At 40.0% G+C, this 19,436-nt stretch overlaps 1 protein-coding gene across 1 annotated transcript in view; it reads left to right on the forward strand.

Annotated features, from left to right (window-relative positions):
• The window catches only part of Adamtsl1 (ADAMTS like 1), a 904,315-nt gene that overhangs the window by 779,678 nt on the left and 105,201 nt on the right, over positions 1 to 19,436 (forward strand). Inside the window, exon 17 of the mRNA XM_077797045.1 lies at positions 9,081 to 9,291. Coding sequence (XP_077653171.1) covers positions 9,081 to 9,291 — 211 coding nt within the window. The remainder of the gene's footprint in view (positions 1 to 9,080; positions 9,292 to 19,436) is intronic.

Below are 19,436 nucleotides of genomic sequence, written 5' to 3' on the forward strand. Positions count from 1 at the left end.
GGGACAGTTCCTCAGTTTTTTCTTATCTTTTATATCCTCCAATATTTTGGAAGAGTACAGGCCAGTTACTTTGTAAAAATCTCCCTCCATTTGGATTTGCTTGACATTTTCTCATGATTTTGAATTTTATTTTAATATTTATTTTTTAGTCATAGTTGGACACAATACCTTTATTTCACTTATTTATGTATGTGGTGCTGAGGATCTAACCCAGGGTCTCACATGTGCGTGACGAGCGCTCTACTGCTGAGCCACAATCCCAGCCCATGATTTTGAATTTTTGACATAAGTAATCCACACGTATCCTATTTTCTTCTTCGTGCATTTGAGTTAGTCAGCTTTTCATTGCAGTGACAAAAATACTTGAGAAGAATAACGGAAGAGGGAAAGTTTATTGGGGTTCACGGTTGAAGAGGTTCAGTCCATGCTCAGCTAGTTCCATCACTTTGGGCTGGAGGTGATGGAGAACATCACAGCTGAAGGGCCCTGTGAAGAAAAGCTTCTTAGCTCATGGCAGGTTCAGGAACCAGAGAAGGGGAGGGTGAGGGGCTGCAGGGAAGAGACACCCTTCCAGCGCACAACCCCAGTGATCCACCTTCTCCACCCATCCCCCATCTGACTATAGTTACCTCCCAGTCAGTCCACTCAAACTAGGCTGGACTGATCAGGTTACAGCTCTCATACTCTCATCATTTCACTTCTGAATATTCCTGCATAAAACATGGGAGCTCTAGGGCAATACCTCATCTCCAAACCATAACAGCATAATGTCAGGAGAAAGACAGTGGTCGTTATGTCCCATGACTGGTGATGTTAACCCATTGCTTGATTAAAATTATGTCTGCCAGGTTTCTTGACTATAAAATTAATAAGCATCTCACACCTATTAATAAAAGTAAGGAACAAGTATTTTATGGAGAATATCTTAGTCCATTTGTGCCGCTCTTACAGAATAATCGAGTCTTTGAGTAATTTATAAAGAATGGAAATATTTTCTTAAACTTCTGGAAGCTAAGAAGTTCAAGATTCTGCCCCTGGCATCTGGGGATGGCTGCTGTCTTCTTCCAGGGTGCTCCTTGGAATGCTGTGTCCTCACTTGACAGCGGGCTGAAGAGCAAAAGGGGAATGGATTCCCTTCATCAAGCCCTTTTTACACGGCATCAGTCCATTCTTATGACCTGAGCACGTCAAAGGCCGCACCTCTGAACACTGCTGCCATGGAGATCAAGTTTCCAACACGTCAGTTCAGGGAGACACATGCAGACCACAGTAAGGAAAGAATCTGATCCTACGTAAATATCTATTCCTCGTTGGCTTTTCACCTACCACATTTAATACCCATCGACTATTCTTACCTGAGTTAATTATCATGATGGCTACCGAATGGTAACTTTCCAAATTCTTCTGTTCCTTCTAGATTATTAATAGGCTTTCCATTGCAGTGGCGCTTGCTTGAATTTATTTATTTATTTATTTATGAATTTCTGTTTTACTCAAAGGGTTAAAATCTATTACTATTCAATCGTTCCAGACATAGCCAATAGGAGTCCTTCTCAACCAGGCCTCCCACTGTCCTTTTGACATAGAACTCATCATTCTTTGAGCACTTCCCAGTTTTCTGGTCTAACAAGATGTTCCAGGTCCATTTTTCCTTCCCGCAGAACCTGACCTGGTGTCAGCCATTTCTATAGGAACTGGTTGCTTTGAGTAGAGAACTAAATTCTCTACTAAATGGATTCCAGGATCTGGACATGTGATATATTTAATTCTTCTAGGATGCCATTGCTTCTAGGCCTTTCAGTGGAGAGAGCTAGGAAGTACTATATAGATAGAAATATTATGTTTATATCATTTATAGCTGTTGATATGATTGTGTCTATGTATTAAAAAACATGAGTTCAACACCAATCCAATTGTACAGGATTACTCTAGTCTTCCTGCTTTTCATATTTGTAATTCCCCTCACAGACAGTAAGAAACCTGGCCCACATTATTTTCTAGATATCTATGTATTTGTTCAGTTCTCCCTGAATGTTTGACTCCCAGCTACCCTGGCCCAATGCTGAAGCCTATCACATGCCAATTAGCCACTCCCAACCAAACTACATGCTAAAGTTCATCCCCCACAAAGGGGAAGAAGGAAGGAAGAGGAAGGAGGAAAAAAGCCAGTTTGAAAGCTCAGCTCCAGAATTATAGGGCCCCCTCTCCTGCTGGACCAAAGCTGAATTCTGCACATACTGGCTCCTTTCCCTACTGAAACTCAGCTCTGACACCAAAGGAGGTTTGAATCACAGCAAGTAAAGTGATCATATTTGCACTGGGACTGACATTTGTAGCTGTGAGCTAGGAATAGATTGGATATTGGGAGATGTGGAGATAAACTGGAAGACACTGGTAAGAAAGATGAAAAACTGAAAGTGGGATGCATCCTAGGCTGTGTCTCTTTGCCCTACCTTAAGCTTTCTAGACTCGGCCATATCAGTGGTGTCCTATTTATTTCTGTTGCATTGTCCTCCACCTCCTGACCTCAGAGGCATTCTAAAAGAAAGAAATATCTTCAGGGACTTTTTTTTTAATCACAGGATAGAAATGGTATGGAGAAATGTCAAATTGAAGTATTACATACAAATTTAAGAAATACTTCTAACAAAAAACTAAAGTTTACAATGGTGTTTCTCTTCCAAAGAAAAAGTGCACTTTAAATTATTGAATTTGGGGGAGGGGAATTTCTTGCAAAAGCCAAGGTAAGAGAAGGTTCTTAGGGCATAATAGCTTGGAGTGGGGAGAGTCTGCCATTAGAAATTATGTGCCTTTATACCAGCTATAATCAGTTGCTGGGAGGCAAAGGTCATTACCTTTTCTGAAAGACTAAGGCAGAGGAAACCAAGCAACTCACATAATGAGCCCTATGCAAAAGAATGCAAAAAGCCTTCCTTTTGTGTAGCTAATACTAACACAAGCTGCTAAAAGTGGCCAACCACAGTGGGCCCTTGATTGTCCACATTAACTCTGATGGCCACCTTTAAAAGCAAACATCTCTTTTGGGAGGACCACACAGTGCCTTTGCCCATTTTGCTGCCAAGGAGCATTGTTGCTTCATTGAAATCACAACTGCAAGTGTATGCATGACCCTGGGTGGTGTCCATGGTTTTGTTTCTGTCATTAAGAAATAGATCTGTCAATGTTGTCATTTATAACTTTCTGAAGCTCAGCACACTGGGGTGTCCAGCCTTGACCACTCAGTCATCCTGGTCTTAAGAGACAGTGTGATGGTTAAGCATGCAGGAGCCAAGCTGCCTGAATTTGAATCCTGGTTCTCTTGTTTACTTTCTGCATGAGCTTGGGCAATTTACTTAAGGCTTCAGAGCTTCTGTTAATGTATCAGTAAAACTGAGAAACTTCTTCAGAAGATTGATACAAATTGTAAATCAGTTCTTTTTTTCCCATATTTTTTTTTACTGGGGCAATAAAGTTGTACACAAGGGTGGAATTTGTTGTTACATATTCACACACACATGATATAACAATATAATTTGGCCAGTATCATTCCCCAGTATTTCCCCTCTCCACATCTTGGGTGGCCTTTCTCCCGGGTCCTACGGGGACCTCAGCAAAAGAAGGTGGGATGATGCAGAGCTGAAGCTTACACACCCACTGTGCTGGCCCCTATGATAAGGAGCAGCTCCATTTTCAGTGCCCCGTGCCCAAGTCAGGGTAGACTTGGATATGATGTAGATGACATTGACATCTGCCTGCAGCAAGCATTTGGGGGCCATGATTTGACCTCTCCAGGCCTCAACTCCTTATTGTTAAATCCAGATGATAATCATACCTGTCTCATGAGGCTGTGAAGAGAATTAAAAGGAAATAATGCACATAAAGCAGCTAGCACAATCTGGTTCGTGGTAAATGTTGTGTAAGTGTTAGTATGACGCTGTTGGTGATCATGTGTGAGGTCAGGTACATGGCTCTGGTTTCTGACTTATGGCTAAAGGTTCTCTGCCCACCCATGACCAGTGACTGGCCAGATGGAGATAGAGCGACAGGACCAGTCCAGTTGGCTAGACTTTGGGCAGATCTCCATTGCTGTCAGGGAAATAAAGTGAGAATCAGGAAGCCAAGTCTAATGTCTCAAATCCAGTTACAGTGATGGTCAACTCAAGAACACCTCTGGCTGGGCAGAGGTAGGAAGGCTAATTCCAATCACTGAGGAGGAGGGTCGCCCGGCTCCTGCATGCCCTGGGTCAGGAGTCGATTGTTCTGGAAGTGGGCAAGTCTGGCAGTACAGAGCACCAACTCAGAACCTCTCCTGCAAAAAGGGTTTGACAAAGGGGACACTAATATGAAGAAGGGCTCAGAGGAAAGAAAAAGTATAGAAAAAAAATGTGGGGGAAACTAGAGTTTGTGTAACATTCTGGCTGAAAGCCCAACCATGATTGAAACACCTAAAGCCTAGAAGGGCAAGAACCCTACCCACCAGCTCAACCACCCTCTCATGCGTGGCGACGGGCCTCCAGCCAAAACCACGGAGGCAGATGTGTTTCAGAATTCACGATTTTTTTGTATTTTAGAAAGACTTTGGATGACTAAGACATAAATTGTATAATATCCCTAGCAGTTTCTGGAGGAAAATGCCATACTCCAACAGGCTAAAATTACTGCAGTAAAAATGTATAAATATTTACCCAAAGTGGGATGCAGCCTATCAAAGCATGTCAATTTAGGCTCAGTTTTGTCACAAAAAGAGCTTGTACCGCACTGAAGAAAAATTTATGGTGTTCAGAGCTTTTGAGACTTTGAAACTGGAAGCAAGCATTTGTGTAAAGGACACTGCTGAGATGCTGACCAGCCAAGTGACTCATCCAAAGGTACACACAGTTCACTGAAAATTCAACTCCGGTTAAATGACCACACAGTTAACTGCACATCTTCTGTGTTCCAGACACTGTGTGAAATGCTGAGGTTAAAATGATTTAGTTTCCTAGGGCTACTGTAACAAAGTATCACAGGCTCAGTGGCTTAACAGGATGGAAATTTATTGTCTCCCAGTTCTGGAAGCCAAAATCAAGTCCAAAATGCAAGATCCACAGCCCATGAGGGCAGCTTCTATGCAGGACAGAAGTAGGGAAAAGTCCCTGCTTTCCCTTTTTTTGGCCTAAGTTGATTAAAATATCTTTGACCCAGAATCAGCAAATGTGCTTAATGTGCAGATGGTTTTCTGCTGACCTCCTTCCCTGGGAATGTGAAATGTGCTTTTATCAGGGTAGGCAGAGAGGTCTGCTTTGTGAGTTTCTCTGTGCAGTGTTTAACTGGCCTAATAGCTGTCAAAATGCCTCTGCTTCAAGGTCCTGGTAACTGGGTTTACAACAGAAGTGGGGGCAGGGGCCCAGGGAGTGAGCATAAAAACCTGTGCCCTGGCACAGGTGAACCTGGGGTCAGCACCAACCATGCAGGCAGCTGCCCTCTGAGACACACACAGAGCAGTCATCAGCATCGGGGTGGTTGTTGGACTTTGTTTGACTCCCGTGTTTTATGATTTCACTTAAAGTTGGGGGGAAAACCCCTTTTTGAAACAGCAAACAAAAAAATATACAAATATTATGTGTAAGACTTAGTGGTTTTTCATGAACTGGACCCAGACCAGTACCCAGATCTAGACAACATCCGGGAAAGCCCTCCTCACCATACCCCTCTTCTAGCTCCTACCTGCCAAGGGTAACCACCAGCCTGACTTCTAACACCACGGATTGGTTTTGGTTTTTGAGCTTATATAAATGAAATGAAACATATCAATTTTTGTGTTTGTGGCTTTGTTCACTCCGTTTCATGTTTATAAGATCCATCCACAGTGTTGCTTATTGCTATGGTTTATTCTCATTGTTTTATATAGTTTTGTATGAACATATCATAATTTTTTATTCATTCATCGGTTAATGAGCATTTGTTTTTCCTCATCTGGGTGGTTATGAGTAGTGCTTCTATGAATATTCTTATATGTCTTTGGATGACTATATATACATTGGAGAGGGGTGCATACTTGTATTAGTTGTCTATTGCTGCATAACAAATTTCCCTCCAAACCTAGTGGCTATCTATCCTTTCCCCACAATTTATTGAGTAAGGAATCTGGAAGAACCATAGACAGTTTGGGCACAAGGCCTTTCCTGAGGCTACAGTCATCCAAAGACTAGCCTGGTATGAGGATGTGCTTTTAAGGTACCTTATGCACATGAGTGGCAAGTTGGGCTGACAGTGGTACCATTCTTCTACAGGTGGACTCTCCTTAAGACCATCTCAGTGTCCTCCTGACATGATGGCTAGCTTCCCCCCACCATGAATAAGCCATTAGAGAGAGCATCATGGGAAACTGTATCCTTTATGGTCTAGCCTTGGAAGTCTCAGAGCATCACTTCTGCCTCTTTAGAGTCATTGGAAGGGAGAGCCTCTAGACTCTCAACCTTTAGAACGAAGGAGCAGGAAATAATATTTGGACAAATCTTATTTATTTATTTATTTTATAGTAGAATGCCTTTTGACATGTTATACACAAATGGAGCACAACTTTTCACTCCTCTGGTTATTACATGGTACAGAGTCATTTCAGTAGTATATCTATCCTACATGTATACAGAGTAATAATGTCTGTTTTATTCTACTGACCTTCCCATCCTGACAACCCCACTCTTCCCCCTCACTCTCCTCTACACAAACCAAATTCCTTTATTCTTCCCTACCCACCCCCCACTATGGATCAGTATATACTTATCAGAGAAAACATTAGGCTTTGGGTTTGGGGGGATAGGTTTATTTCACTTAGCATGATATTCTCTAGCTCCATCTATTTACCTGCAAATGCCATAATTTCATTCTTCTTTAAGGCTGAGTAATATTCCATTGTGTATATGTGCCACATTTTCTTTACCCATTCATCTGTTGAAGGGCGTCTAGGTTGGTTCCATAGGTTAGCTATTGTTAATTGAATTTCTATAAATATTGATGTGGCTGTGTCACTGTAATATGTAGATTTTAAGTCTTTTGGTTATAAACCCAGGAGTGGGGTGGCTGGATCAATGGTGGATCCATTTCAAGTTTTCTGAGGTATCTCCATACTGCTTTCCATAGTGGTTGCACTGAGTTGCAGTCCCACCAGAAATGTATGAGTGTTTCTTTTTCCCCACATCCTTTTATGTTTGGACAAATCTAAAAACCCTTCTTGCACCACAACATTTATAACTTGAAAATAATTCTGCTGGGGGGTTAAAAATAAGAGAAATTTATATAAATTCACATAAGGATCAAAACGAACTATATTCCACCCAGCCTTTCTTCTTCTAATCATTTAAAATTTTGTAATGATTATAGGAGAATTTTTAAGGTACTTGCAGGAGACAGCATGGTACAATAGGAAGAACACAGGCTTTGGAGTCAGATATATCCAAGTTCAAATCCTGGCTTTACTATTTATAAATGATAGGCATTTGGGCATCTTAAGAATCCAGCATTTTGGATTCTCAGATTCCCTCAATTATAAAGTGAGTGAAATCAATGGATCCTATGTCTCTGGAGAAAACTGAATAAGCTAATGTGTTTACATGCCCTGTGCGATGGAAGACCCCTTCTATTTGCTCATTTGTCAAGAATTTATTAACCTTCTACATTAATCATCTACAAGGTAGTATGATGGACACTGTGAGTGTTCCAAAACTGACTCAGACACAGGCCTGACCTCAGAAGGTCTGTTCTGTAGCAGAACCCTGGACAGACAGGACAACTATAATCCAACTGAGGAAATCACCAGTGTCTGGAGCAAGTGTGAATGCCATCTTTTAAATATGGGTGAAATTCGAATATGTAGAAATGGTAGAAATTTTGAGGGATAAGGGAAAGACAAAAGGTATTCCAAACAAGGAATACAGCTTACATAAAGATGGAGCTAGCAAACTCTGGGACATAAAGGGATGTAGTTCATTACAAGTATAAACAGTGTAGATGAAAGGAGTAGTGCACATAGGAATAGGACAGTAGGTACCTATTAGAATAGCAGGAAAAGATGAGAGTAGACACTTACTTTTACAGTCTGATGAAAATCATTAAGGCCAAAGATTGTTAAACCAATTTTCTGAGCTGGCTATGAAAGCTAGGCAGACTAGCTACTCAGGGATCTACTGCCATGCTTTTCTTGGCGAACTCCCGTTTGTAGAATCTTTGTGCCTCCTACTGTAAACAGAACCTTCTAAAACTGATCATTAGAGAACGCTCTGACTTGGAGCCCAAGCAACTGAGCTTTGTACTTATCGTTCGCATTTTGGAGGCTGCAACAATGGGGAGGTGCAGTGGGCTGTTTTTATAGGCCCTTAGCTCACTATAAATGTACTTCTCAAGACTCAGCCATTTAGAACTGGCCAATTCATGCACTCAACTCATCTGTGTGTTTGACTTCTATGTCCAGATAATGAGCCGCTCACTCCACTTACTTCCCTTCAGGAAGACTGATCTATTTAGCAGCCTCCACTTCTGTTACATTATCCAGTCCCAGGCAGTGATGATATTTATACATAAGACAGAGATGTTTCTGGGCTGTGATGGAAGTTTGAAGAAAGTTGGAGCCAATGACCTTTCACTTTGAAGCCAAAGAATAATAAGCACAACTTTTTTTTTCAGTCTCACTGAGAATGGGGGTTAGAAAAATTAGCAGAAAATCTTTTCCTAGACCCACCATTCAATATGTGGTAGCCAAACTTTTTATGTACATAAGTTATTTGTCACATAGCACCTTAATTTTCACAAAGCTTGTGTGTTCCATCAAAGTAGACATGGTTTGATCATTACTGGAGATTTTGTAGGTAAATATTGGATGTTCTACTTTGCCACCCTCTTTGCTTTACTCTCAGTGAATTCTAGAGTATAAAGAGGAAGGACGTGTTCTAGGCACAGGATAGAATTCCTAGCCAATCTTTGCCTAGAACTTCCCACATTCCCAGTTGGAGATTTTTAATCAATTAATGACCCTTGAGTTCATGGGAAATGATCTCTGAATGGGAACTAAGGCAGTCTTTGTCCTCTCTGATTTTTTTTCTCAGGTGGGAAATTGGCAAGTGGAGTCCATGTAGTCTCACCTGTGGTGTAGGCCTGCAGACCAGAGATGTCTTCTGCTCTCACCTGCTCTCCAGAGAATTGAATGAAATGGTAATCCTGGCTGATGATCTGTGTCGCCATCCTAAACCCAGCACGGTGCAAGCTTGCAACCGCTTCAATTGCCCCCCAGCATGGTACCCTGCACAGTGGCAACTGGTGAGTTCTCAGGTTCCTGAATATTGGAGTGTATGTTTGCAATAGCTATTCATGGCAAAGGATTCTTGTTCCACTAAGGGAATGTTCAAGTGCTGCTCATCCCTTCCTTCTTAGTACTTCTTTAACCTTATTCAAATCTAAAGCTGTTAATTATGAACACCATGTTCTTTCTACTGTACCACACCCCACTGATCTCCAAAAGCAACTCAAATGATCCATCTGTTAATCTGAGTGTATTCATGACAGAGTTGGAATCAAGCTACAGAAAAATTTCTAAAATATAGATAATATGGTGGGTTTTTCATAAAGCTAAATTGTTTCTGAATCCAGGCCCTTTCTACTTTTGCTGTTTAAAAATTCTAAGAAATTTGGCCATGAGATAATGATTTTTTTTAAACTTCATTACCTAGCAAAGTAAGTTAGAAATCCAAAGTCAATTTCAGATATCTATCTTCATTTTCCTGTTCCTGTGAATTCTATTAGTCTGGGAACCATTGTTTTAAAACAAGAATAGGCAAATTCCAGCCCACAAGCTAAGGCCTACCCTGCAGCCCTTTTTTGTAAATAAAGTTTTACTCAAACATAGCCACACCCATTCTTTTACTTAGTATCTATGGCTGCTTTTGCACTATAAGGGCAGATTGTTTGGTTGAATCAGAGATCATATGGCTCACAAAACCTAAAATATTTACTCTCCCTCCCTTTACAAAAATGTCTGTTGATGCTGCACCAAAATTTTACATTATAATAATAAAAACCCAACTATTTTATTATAGTAGCCATCTATCTAAAATCAATGTATATTTCTCCAGTTTGTTAAATTACCTTCTTTTTTGCCTTTGAAGAACACGGAAGGATTTTTAAACTGCTCACTTGCATATCTTATTTTGCAATGTGCTCATTCATCATCTGGACATCAGACTTAGCTTTAAAGTGTCAAGAAAGGTCACAAAAAGTAAGCCTGAAAGGTGGCAGGGACATACTTCCTTGTTTGAGATAGTTTTAAACATTCAGTAGTGTCCTAGTTTGGGTGATAAGTAATATGGTCACCACCTGAAGAGAGAGGCTGGCCACTTACAAAGGTTTACCTCACTGCTGAGAAAGGGCTGCCACTCCCAGGCAGCCAGATATCCTCCAGGCCCTTCCTTCCTTCCTTCTCCCTGTCCATCTTGGGGCTGTGGTTTAGTTAAGTACTCCAAGGAGCAAGTGAGCAAAGCACTAAAATACAGTCAGCCCTTCATATCCAGATTGTCCACATCTGTAGGTTTAAGCAATGGCACATTATGTACAATCTGGTTAAGCCTGCATGGTTGCCTTTGAGCTAAACATGTAGAGACTTTTTCCCTTGTCATTACCCCCTAAACGATAGAGTATAACAACTATTTACATAGCGTTTACATTAAGTTAGGCATTATTTGTAATCTTGAGATGATTTAAAGTATGCAGAAGGATGTACATAGGTTACATGCAAATACTATGCCATTTTTCATGGAGAACTGGAACCAAATCAGAGGAGGATCATGGAACCAATTCCTTGCATGTACTGAGGGATGACTACAAAATAGCTAGAAACAGACTCTGACTATATATTTTCTTTTCAAGCTTAAACGTATTATGGCTAAGTTCATAAATTCTATACCACTGTGTGATGGTTTGTGGAAGTAAAGAGAATGTATTATATCTTGAACACCATGTACCAGGATTTTACTAAGAAATATATATATATATATATATATATATATATATATATATATATATTATTTCACATCTACTTGAAGTTAATTCTCACAACTCTCCAGGAAAAATTAGGCTTTATTATCCTTATTTTAGGTTTGAGGAAACTGGGGTTCACACTGCTAGCAAATTTAGGGGTGGCTATCACTCTTGTTTTATGGGGTACTTTCCATAATACCAAACCCCATTGTTGTATGGCTGAAAGGGGCCTTGAGGATCATATATGAGCACTCTTGTTCTATGGATGATGTAACCATGGCCTAGAGGTAGCATTGCTCAAGATCATGCCGCCTGGACCAGAGCCCAGGTTCCTGGCTTCTAGTGCATTTATGCTGAGCTGCCTCTAATTAGAGTAAACTGATGACCTTAAACTGTGCCACTAACCCTAGGAAAAGGTGAAGAGTCAGTTCAAATCAGTTTCCACTGTCAGAAAGTCCATGTATTACCAGTATCATGTCCTGTCATTAGATACAGAATAGATTGTGGCTAAAACATTTATTATGAGACAAAATGAATGAGGAGATCAAGTGTACCTTCCCATGGGCCCTGAATTTCTGGCTTTGTCCTCCAGGTCAGACTCTCTAAGCCTAGAGTAAACCATAGGCTATTCTTCTTATTTTCTAGAATCCTACTCCTTTAGGTAAGCTTTGTTGGGCAAAATTAGTCATTCCCAATCTCTACTAAAAAGAAAGGAAATCATTTGTGCTGAAAGAGGAGTAACTTTAAGCCCCAGAGCTGATTGGCTGTGACTTAGGACACCACTAGTTAGGATACCAGCTGCTGATGCCCATTTGCCTGGTTAGCCCACTGATTCTTCAGCAGTCCCAGGTGGGATAAGGAAACTGGTGGGCGTGCGCATTCTCTTTCCCATTTAGCTATATGGATCTGCCAGAGGATGTTGCTGATGCCTCTCATCCTTCAACCAGCCCCCAGCCTTTGTTCAGATGAAAGAAAAGGAGATGGGTTCAAATCCTTCACTTTAAAAAAGGCAATCTGATGGGCATTAGTCTGTTGGTGTGGACACCTCTTCCTCCTTGCTGTTTGAACACAGGGTCACCACAAATTTCTTGTGTATGTTTCTTTTCCTGGATAAAAAGGACAAATTACATGAATTGTCCCCTGCTAGATAGGAACACAACCTCCTATGTTCTTTGTTGAGCACTTGTCTGACAGATGGTGAATAGCCAATATTTATATATTCTGCAGGTCTGCCAAGCACCAAGCATTAAGTCCAAGTACTTACATTAAAATTTTGTCTTAGAAACAAACAAGCAGAAATAAAGCAGAAATCAAATTCCAGCTCTGGTTGTTAGAGGGCCATTTAATTTAATTTTTGCCTCTTATTCAATAATTTATCTCTTGGTTTTGATCTCTGATCTTGTATGAAGAACTCATTTAATATTTGCCTATCTAGCTCTAGTATCTTGTTTCTATTTGGATGGCTTCTGAATACTTAGATTTTCCACATATTATTCTTCTGCCATTTTTTCTAGATTATTAAACTCATCCTTCCCCTCTTCCCCTTCCTCCTCTTCATCTTTGGTGTTGGCTATAAATGAACTCTGAGATACCACACCCTTGTATCACACTGGAGAATTACCACAGCGTGATTAAAAGTCACTGCTACATATACCACAGATTAATCTGAAACAGTGTGATCACGACTGCCTTCTGCTAGGATTTTTCTCAAGGATTCTCTGTAGCCATATCATAAAGCCACTATGTGAAAGTCTGAGGCCTTCACTACTGCACATCTGCCCCTGCCCCATGCCCCAGCTGTGGCCCCATCTTGCATTCCTTTACCTGCTCTGCTCCCCACCCACCTGCAGTTTCCCTCCCCTCTGCCTCTCAGAGTCCATCAGAAGCCCTCTCTCCTCTGGCAGGACTCCTCTAACTCTACCATCCCCCCCACACACTGAAACTACAGTGTTCAAGTTCAGTCCTGCTCACTGAACTTACCTGGACAGGGACTTTCTTGTGGCTTCTGAATTAGATCACAAGGTCAATGAAGGCAGATACCAAGTCTCAGTGGGACACATAACACCCAGTGCATTTAGACTAGACCTAGAAGATGCTGTGGAAAAGGCACATGCCAGGTATGCCAGGCTCATTTATTGATCATTTGCAACATCTTAGCAAGTTACTTTTTTCTTTCTTTTTTTAATAAAAGCAACACATACAGTGCATCACCTGCAATGCAACTCTGGGCTCCTGACATCCTTGACTCACTTAATCCTCACTCTCCTATGTGATGGTGACTAATATTATCTCCACATTGCAGATGAGGAGCCTGGAGCACTGTAAAGTCAACGTGAATTCCAGCTTCACATAGTAGAACTCGTTCTGCGGCTCTTGCATTTTCTGTCTTATTCCTTGCAGCCTCCTTGAGAGGAAACAAGGTTCGAGGGAAGGGTTGTCCCAACTCACATAGCTGGCAGTGGAAAAGGGGGCCTCTGAATGCTTCAAAACCCCTTCTTGCTCAGCTTTATATTTGCTCTGAAGTATTAAAATGCAAGGAAACTTGAAAACATAATAGCCTAATAATTTGCAGTTTACATAAAACTCAATATTTGATGCCAATATCCAGGGCAGTTAATCTGTGTGTTAGCTTTCTATGGACAGGGTAGCAAATTAACACAAATTTAGTGGCTTACAACAGGAATTTAATCTCATGTAGCTCTGAAAGGCAGAAGTCAGAAATCAGATTCACTGGGCTACAATCAAGAGATCAGCTGACTCCAGGGAGGATCTCTTACATTTCCTTTTCCATCTGGTAGAGGCCACATGCTTGTTGGCTCCTGTACAGTCCCTTCCTCTGTCTTCAAAGCCTGTCACCCAAGCCACTGACTCTGCCATCATATCCTCTCCTGCCTCTTATCAGGACTATAGTGACCACATGGCTCACCAGGATCATCTCTCTATCTCCAGACCCTTAACTTAATTGTATCAGCAAAGTCCCTTTCATTATGTTCAGGCAACATGTTCACAGGTACTAGGGATCAAGATGTAGATGTCTTTGGGGTCATTATTCAGCCATCTTTAATGTGGGCTAAGCACATGGTCTTTACCAGCACAAGGTCTTGGAGACTGAAAACCTGCCCTCCGCTACCCCTCCCCCACCACTGTCTATGGCATCTGCAGCAATATTCCTTATGTTTAATTCTAAAAATTAACTTTTAAAATGGAATACGAAAAAAAGGAGAAATGTGCTGAAGGGTTAAACTGAAATGAATGCCCTCAGTCTGAAGTATGATTTAATATTTCTCTATACTGTGTATGTTTTATGTTCAGGATTGTGTCCTCCCAACTGCACATACACATTGCACACATCTGTGCTGAGACAGAAGCAATCTCCACAGCTCCTAGCCCCCTCCACCAGCTGAAAACCATGATTAAATTGCCTTTCCCCATAAACCTTTTTTCATCAGAGTCACAGTTCAAACTGCATAAGTTTAGCTGTGTAAAAAGGCAATACAAGAGAGGAATTTCTGCCAGCAACATGAAGGGAAAAAAATGAATGATAACTATAAATGCTTGAAAAATAAAATTTTCATGTTCTAGATTAAAACACACACACGCACACACACACACACATACACACACCTATCTTGGTTTTTGGATTAGAGGGCTGAATTCTGTTAGAAAGTGACGTGATAGTCATCTGGGTTTTTTTGTATCCCAGTAACTAAAATATAAATCTTTGTAACTCTAACTTAGAGGTCATATTTATTTGAAATGTTGTGTCTCAAGAGAAGAAAATCCTATTAGGATGGTTGCGCGTTCCTCTGCCCACACTGCTCCCTGCCCATCTGCAGTTTTCCCTCCCCTCTGCCTCTCAAAGTCAACCGGGAACCCTCCCTCCTCTGCCAGGACTTATTTTCAAAAATATATTTCATAAGAAAATAAAACTTGATTCTATCTTTAGAATCAACAGTAAATAAAGCAAAACAGAGATCAAAGGTCAAACTTCACGTGTGGAGAAGTTTTTTAAAGTTTATTAGCAGAAAGAGTCTTATCATAATTGCTCTGAATTTTAGTGGATCTGTACTTTACAACATAATAGAAGTATTAACCAGAAGGTGCATCGTGCCGGCCTCGTACTTCTGGGGTTAAGAAAGCTTAATCAACAGTAGTTGAACGAGGTAAATCTAATTAACAGACAGGTTGGTGTAAAAATATTATCTTTATTTTAATAATTTTGTTTCGTAAGTGAGATCAAGTCCTCATTTTTTTTCCTCTAAGCCCTAATTTAGTTTGACTCTGTTATATACCAAATACTGTCTCCACCTGCCTTAGGGCCTCCAATCTCCTCTGTTGCCAAAATGCCTCCATCTCCAAAAGTCTGACACCAAGCTTGGTACACACTCCATGCCCTTCCCCAGCAGACCTGGTCTCCCTGCATTGATCTTTATAGCAGGTTGTCACTGCTATCTAGCCTATTCCCTAGAAATGGAGCCATTCTCAGCCTCGAGTATCTGTCATAGTCAATACCCATATCCTCTCGGTTCCAGCTCCTATATCCACCCCCCTGGTGCTCTCTTCCTTTCTAAACCTCCTCCTGCAGCGCTGTCCAAGTCCTTACCATCAAGTACCAACTGTTATACACAGCCTCTGGCTGCATCTCCAGTTTTGTCTTGTGTAACTCTCATTCAGAGTTTCCAATGTGAGATGGCGGTTCTTTACTTCAGACCCTTTCCTGAGCCATAAAAATACTTATATTTGTTAAGAACTCCCAACAAAGGGTATGGTATGCAGCGTTATCTAGATGTATCTAACCAAAATTCCCTTTCTCCATGACACACCTGTTAATGCCTCACAGGGCAATATTCTTTCTTTGCCTATACTGTCTAAGTCATTTCCTACAAATTGGATCATGTTATCCCTGCTTTAAAACCGCTTTTGATACCTAATGATTTTAAGATTGTGTTCAAAGACCTTTTACCATCTGCCCCTGTTCTAATGTCTCAGGCTGGTTTCCTGACCTTTCTTCCTCATGAACATTCTCTTCTCAGGACAGCTGAGTTATGTGAACACTCATGTTCTTTCATACTTTGGATGTGTGCACACACAACTCTGCCCCTGCCCAATCACTCCCTGATACCTCCTCTATTGAGCTGCCCCAACTTTTCCATAAAGATTTGGTGGCACTCTCCATTGTATCCCCTTTTTGTAAAACTGGTCACATTTTGCAGAAAGTATTTCTCCCTCACTGGACTGCAGATACCTGAAGTTTAGTAATCATTTTATTCATCCTAATTTCAAGACACTTAATACAGTGCCTTGCGCTTAGCAGGTATTCAATAACTGTTTGCTGGAAGAATGAATGAGTGAATGAAGAAATGAGTGAAATGAATTAGAAACTATAAACAGAGGAAGTTATGTTAAACCTGGAAAGTTGACCTTAGAAACAGAAAATAAGTTGCACTTTGTGTTGGGTTCAATAATATGATTTGAAATTCTAAGGAAATGAACTCAGCTCTCAGTAAATTAAACAACTGAGATGAAACCAAAAGCATCAATACAGGCAGAATTTATTAATATGCTGATTATGGGAAAAATCTTTAAAAATATAGGTCACTTGAGTCATTGTATTTCTGTATAGGAACATAACTTTTAAGTGTTTTTCTTATTGCACATTTCTTACTTTTCTTATAAAAATAATGAACCCATGACCTTGTATCATGAAACACATGTGGCAGTTAGTATATGCAATATAAATACTATTTTGTTATTTACTTTTATTGCATATTTTTAAAATAATACCCCTTTCCAGAGATTTATCTCTTCATACCAGAATATTATTTCAATGATGATTCATAAGGCAAATGTTTTTTCTCTATTTTTTTTAACTTTCTCTTGCTATTGCTCCTTTTGAAACATTTTCTTCTCTGAGTTCTGCCTCTGACCGTCAGCATCACTAGGTAATCTCAGCATGTTTACAAAGTTATCACAGAATTTGGAGCCTTTACTAATTTGGAAGTTGTCACAGAATTTAGAGCCTTTACTAATTTGAAATTTTTATCTTCCACCATTTTTGAAGATTGACAAAAAACAACTTTTCATCCATGTAAACACACTGGGGAAGATTTTTGAGCATAGACAAGACAAGTGTTTAAGAGCAAGATTCCTGCCAGTATTCCCTTAGCTAGAGGGCTGTCCCCCATACTTGGAGAGTCAGCAGAGTACTCACTGCCACTGGCTCAGATCCACTGCTGACATCCAGAGAAGCAGCTTCTGACTAACGATAAAACAGCCTCATAAAAGATGGATGATCAGCTGGATGTTTGTTTTACATCTTTGAAACATCTGGATTTGGGGCTCTTTCCTTCATCCAATCATCAATTCAGCAAACATTTATGAAGTGCACGTTCTTTGCCAGACACTGCACTAGGCACTGGGGAGTATAAAGATGAATAAATCCCCTTTCCTCAAAAGGCTCCTAATCCTGTGTGCACGTAGGGAGGCAGAGGAAATTATCAGACATGCAACGAGTCCTTTCAGAAGAAATATAGTACCCTTGCAGGCAGGGGTCAGGGTGGGGTGGAGACGATCCATTTGCCAAGATGCAGGGGGATAGAGAAGTTTTGCTAAGGAGTGGCCTGTGAACTTGGCCTTCAAGAATGTCTTGAGAGTTTCAGGATGAGCCACAAGCTAAGGGGCATTGCTCACAAGGTGGACAACATGGTGTAAGGCCTGAGCAGAGAAAGTATCTGCATGTTCAGGGAAGGGAAATTTGTCTATTATAGCTAAAGCACTGGCATGTGGTAGAACCTCAAGGAATGTTCCAGAAAATTCATTGCTGGTTAGGGCATATGGGCCCTGAAGGATATTCTCAGGAGTCTGGACTTTATATTCTAGGCATTGAGAATCTCCCATAAGCTATTTGTGCAAGTCAAACTTTAAAACAAGATGATTTTTAAATTTTTCATTATAACTGTTTATCATCAGGCTGTTATCGATTTCTATATAATTATTTGAGGTCTGTCCCTTAAATTAGGTCCTACCTGCAAAGTGACAACCCAGCTGTGTTATTGTGAGTGGTCACTCTCCAGTACAATTTTATTACATCTCCATTTTTTGAAATATCACAGATTATTTTCATCACCTATTTCCTCAGTTTGAAAGAAAGAAAATTAACCTACCTTTTTCTTTATTCAACTACTTAGTTATTTTCAGAACATTTAATTCATACTGAACAGAAGCCCATATGCTTCATAAAATATTTAGAAAAAGAATTCTTCAGCCACCAAACATTGAAGCAATCTGTACTCCTGCAAATCCAACATCAATAGTGAAGTATCTAAAATTTTGAACAACAAGTTACAAAATTAGCATGTTCTTTATGGATGTTGAACTCATAAGGTTTGTGGGGAATTTGTGAATTTTCATCTAATGAAAAAGAAAAGATGGAATTTTGAGGCTTAGAGAATAATGGTTTTATGAAAAAATCATTACTTCTCTCAAAAATATACTACATTTTCAACTGTGTAAATACTTGTTGATCACATCAAAATACTACATACATCCAGAATCCATTATAAAATGTTACTCTACCATTTCACTTACACCCTGACCACTTCTTTATGATGAAACAAGCAAATTATTAATTTAAAAAAAGATATGGAAAGAAGAAAATGAGTGATGGAGTTTTGAATGCACACTTCAAATGCTTTTAATATGAACAATGAAAGAAGTATAATCCCTTTCTTCATATACTTTGATAAGATAGTGGGTGGTAATTTCTGAAAGAACAAGTAGTATTTAAAATCACTATTTTTAAAATAAATTAAAGTAATAGAATAGAGACTGGCTTCACTAATCTGATTGGGAAGGTTAGAGATGAACTCTCCATGCAGGTGAGAATGGAATTAAACCTGAATGAGTAGAAAGCCTTAGCCACATGCTGATCTAAGAGAAGAATGGTCCAGGTAGAAAGAAGATCATCACCTACCTAGAACCAGGCTTGTTCTATGATTGGCATTTAATCAATTTATGTGGAATGAGTGAATGAAGTTGGAAGGATTTGACTTCAACAGTCTGAAAGTTCCTTCAGGGTCAGGACCAGAAAACACCCAGGACTTTGCAAGACCAGGTTAGACAAGTTTGGATTTTAATTTTAATTGCAAGGGGAAACCATTGGAGGGTTTTAAATGAGGGAATTATGTGATCTAATTCATGCTTTGATTGAAGAATTTTTCTTTTTGTGTGTCCAAAATGTTGGTAGTAACAAATATGATTACAGTGTACTAAATGTGGTCCCAAAATAAGTTGCTAGGAAGACTCCCTGCATGCTTTTATGTCTAAATTGAAAGTATTCTATTTTGAAAGAATGTTGGAAAGAAAATTAAAAACCTGCTGTGGCTCATTTCCAAGCCTGATGTATATTTTGAACTACAGAATAACGATGTGCC

The sequence above is a fragment of the Urocitellus parryii genome, chromosome 4, assembly GCF_045843805.1.
Source record: "Urocitellus parryii isolate mUroPar1 chromosome 4, mUroPar1.hap1, whole genome shotgun sequence".
Classification (NCBI taxonomy): domain Eukaryota; kingdom Metazoa; phylum Chordata; class Mammalia; order Rodentia; family Sciuridae; genus Urocitellus; species Urocitellus parryii.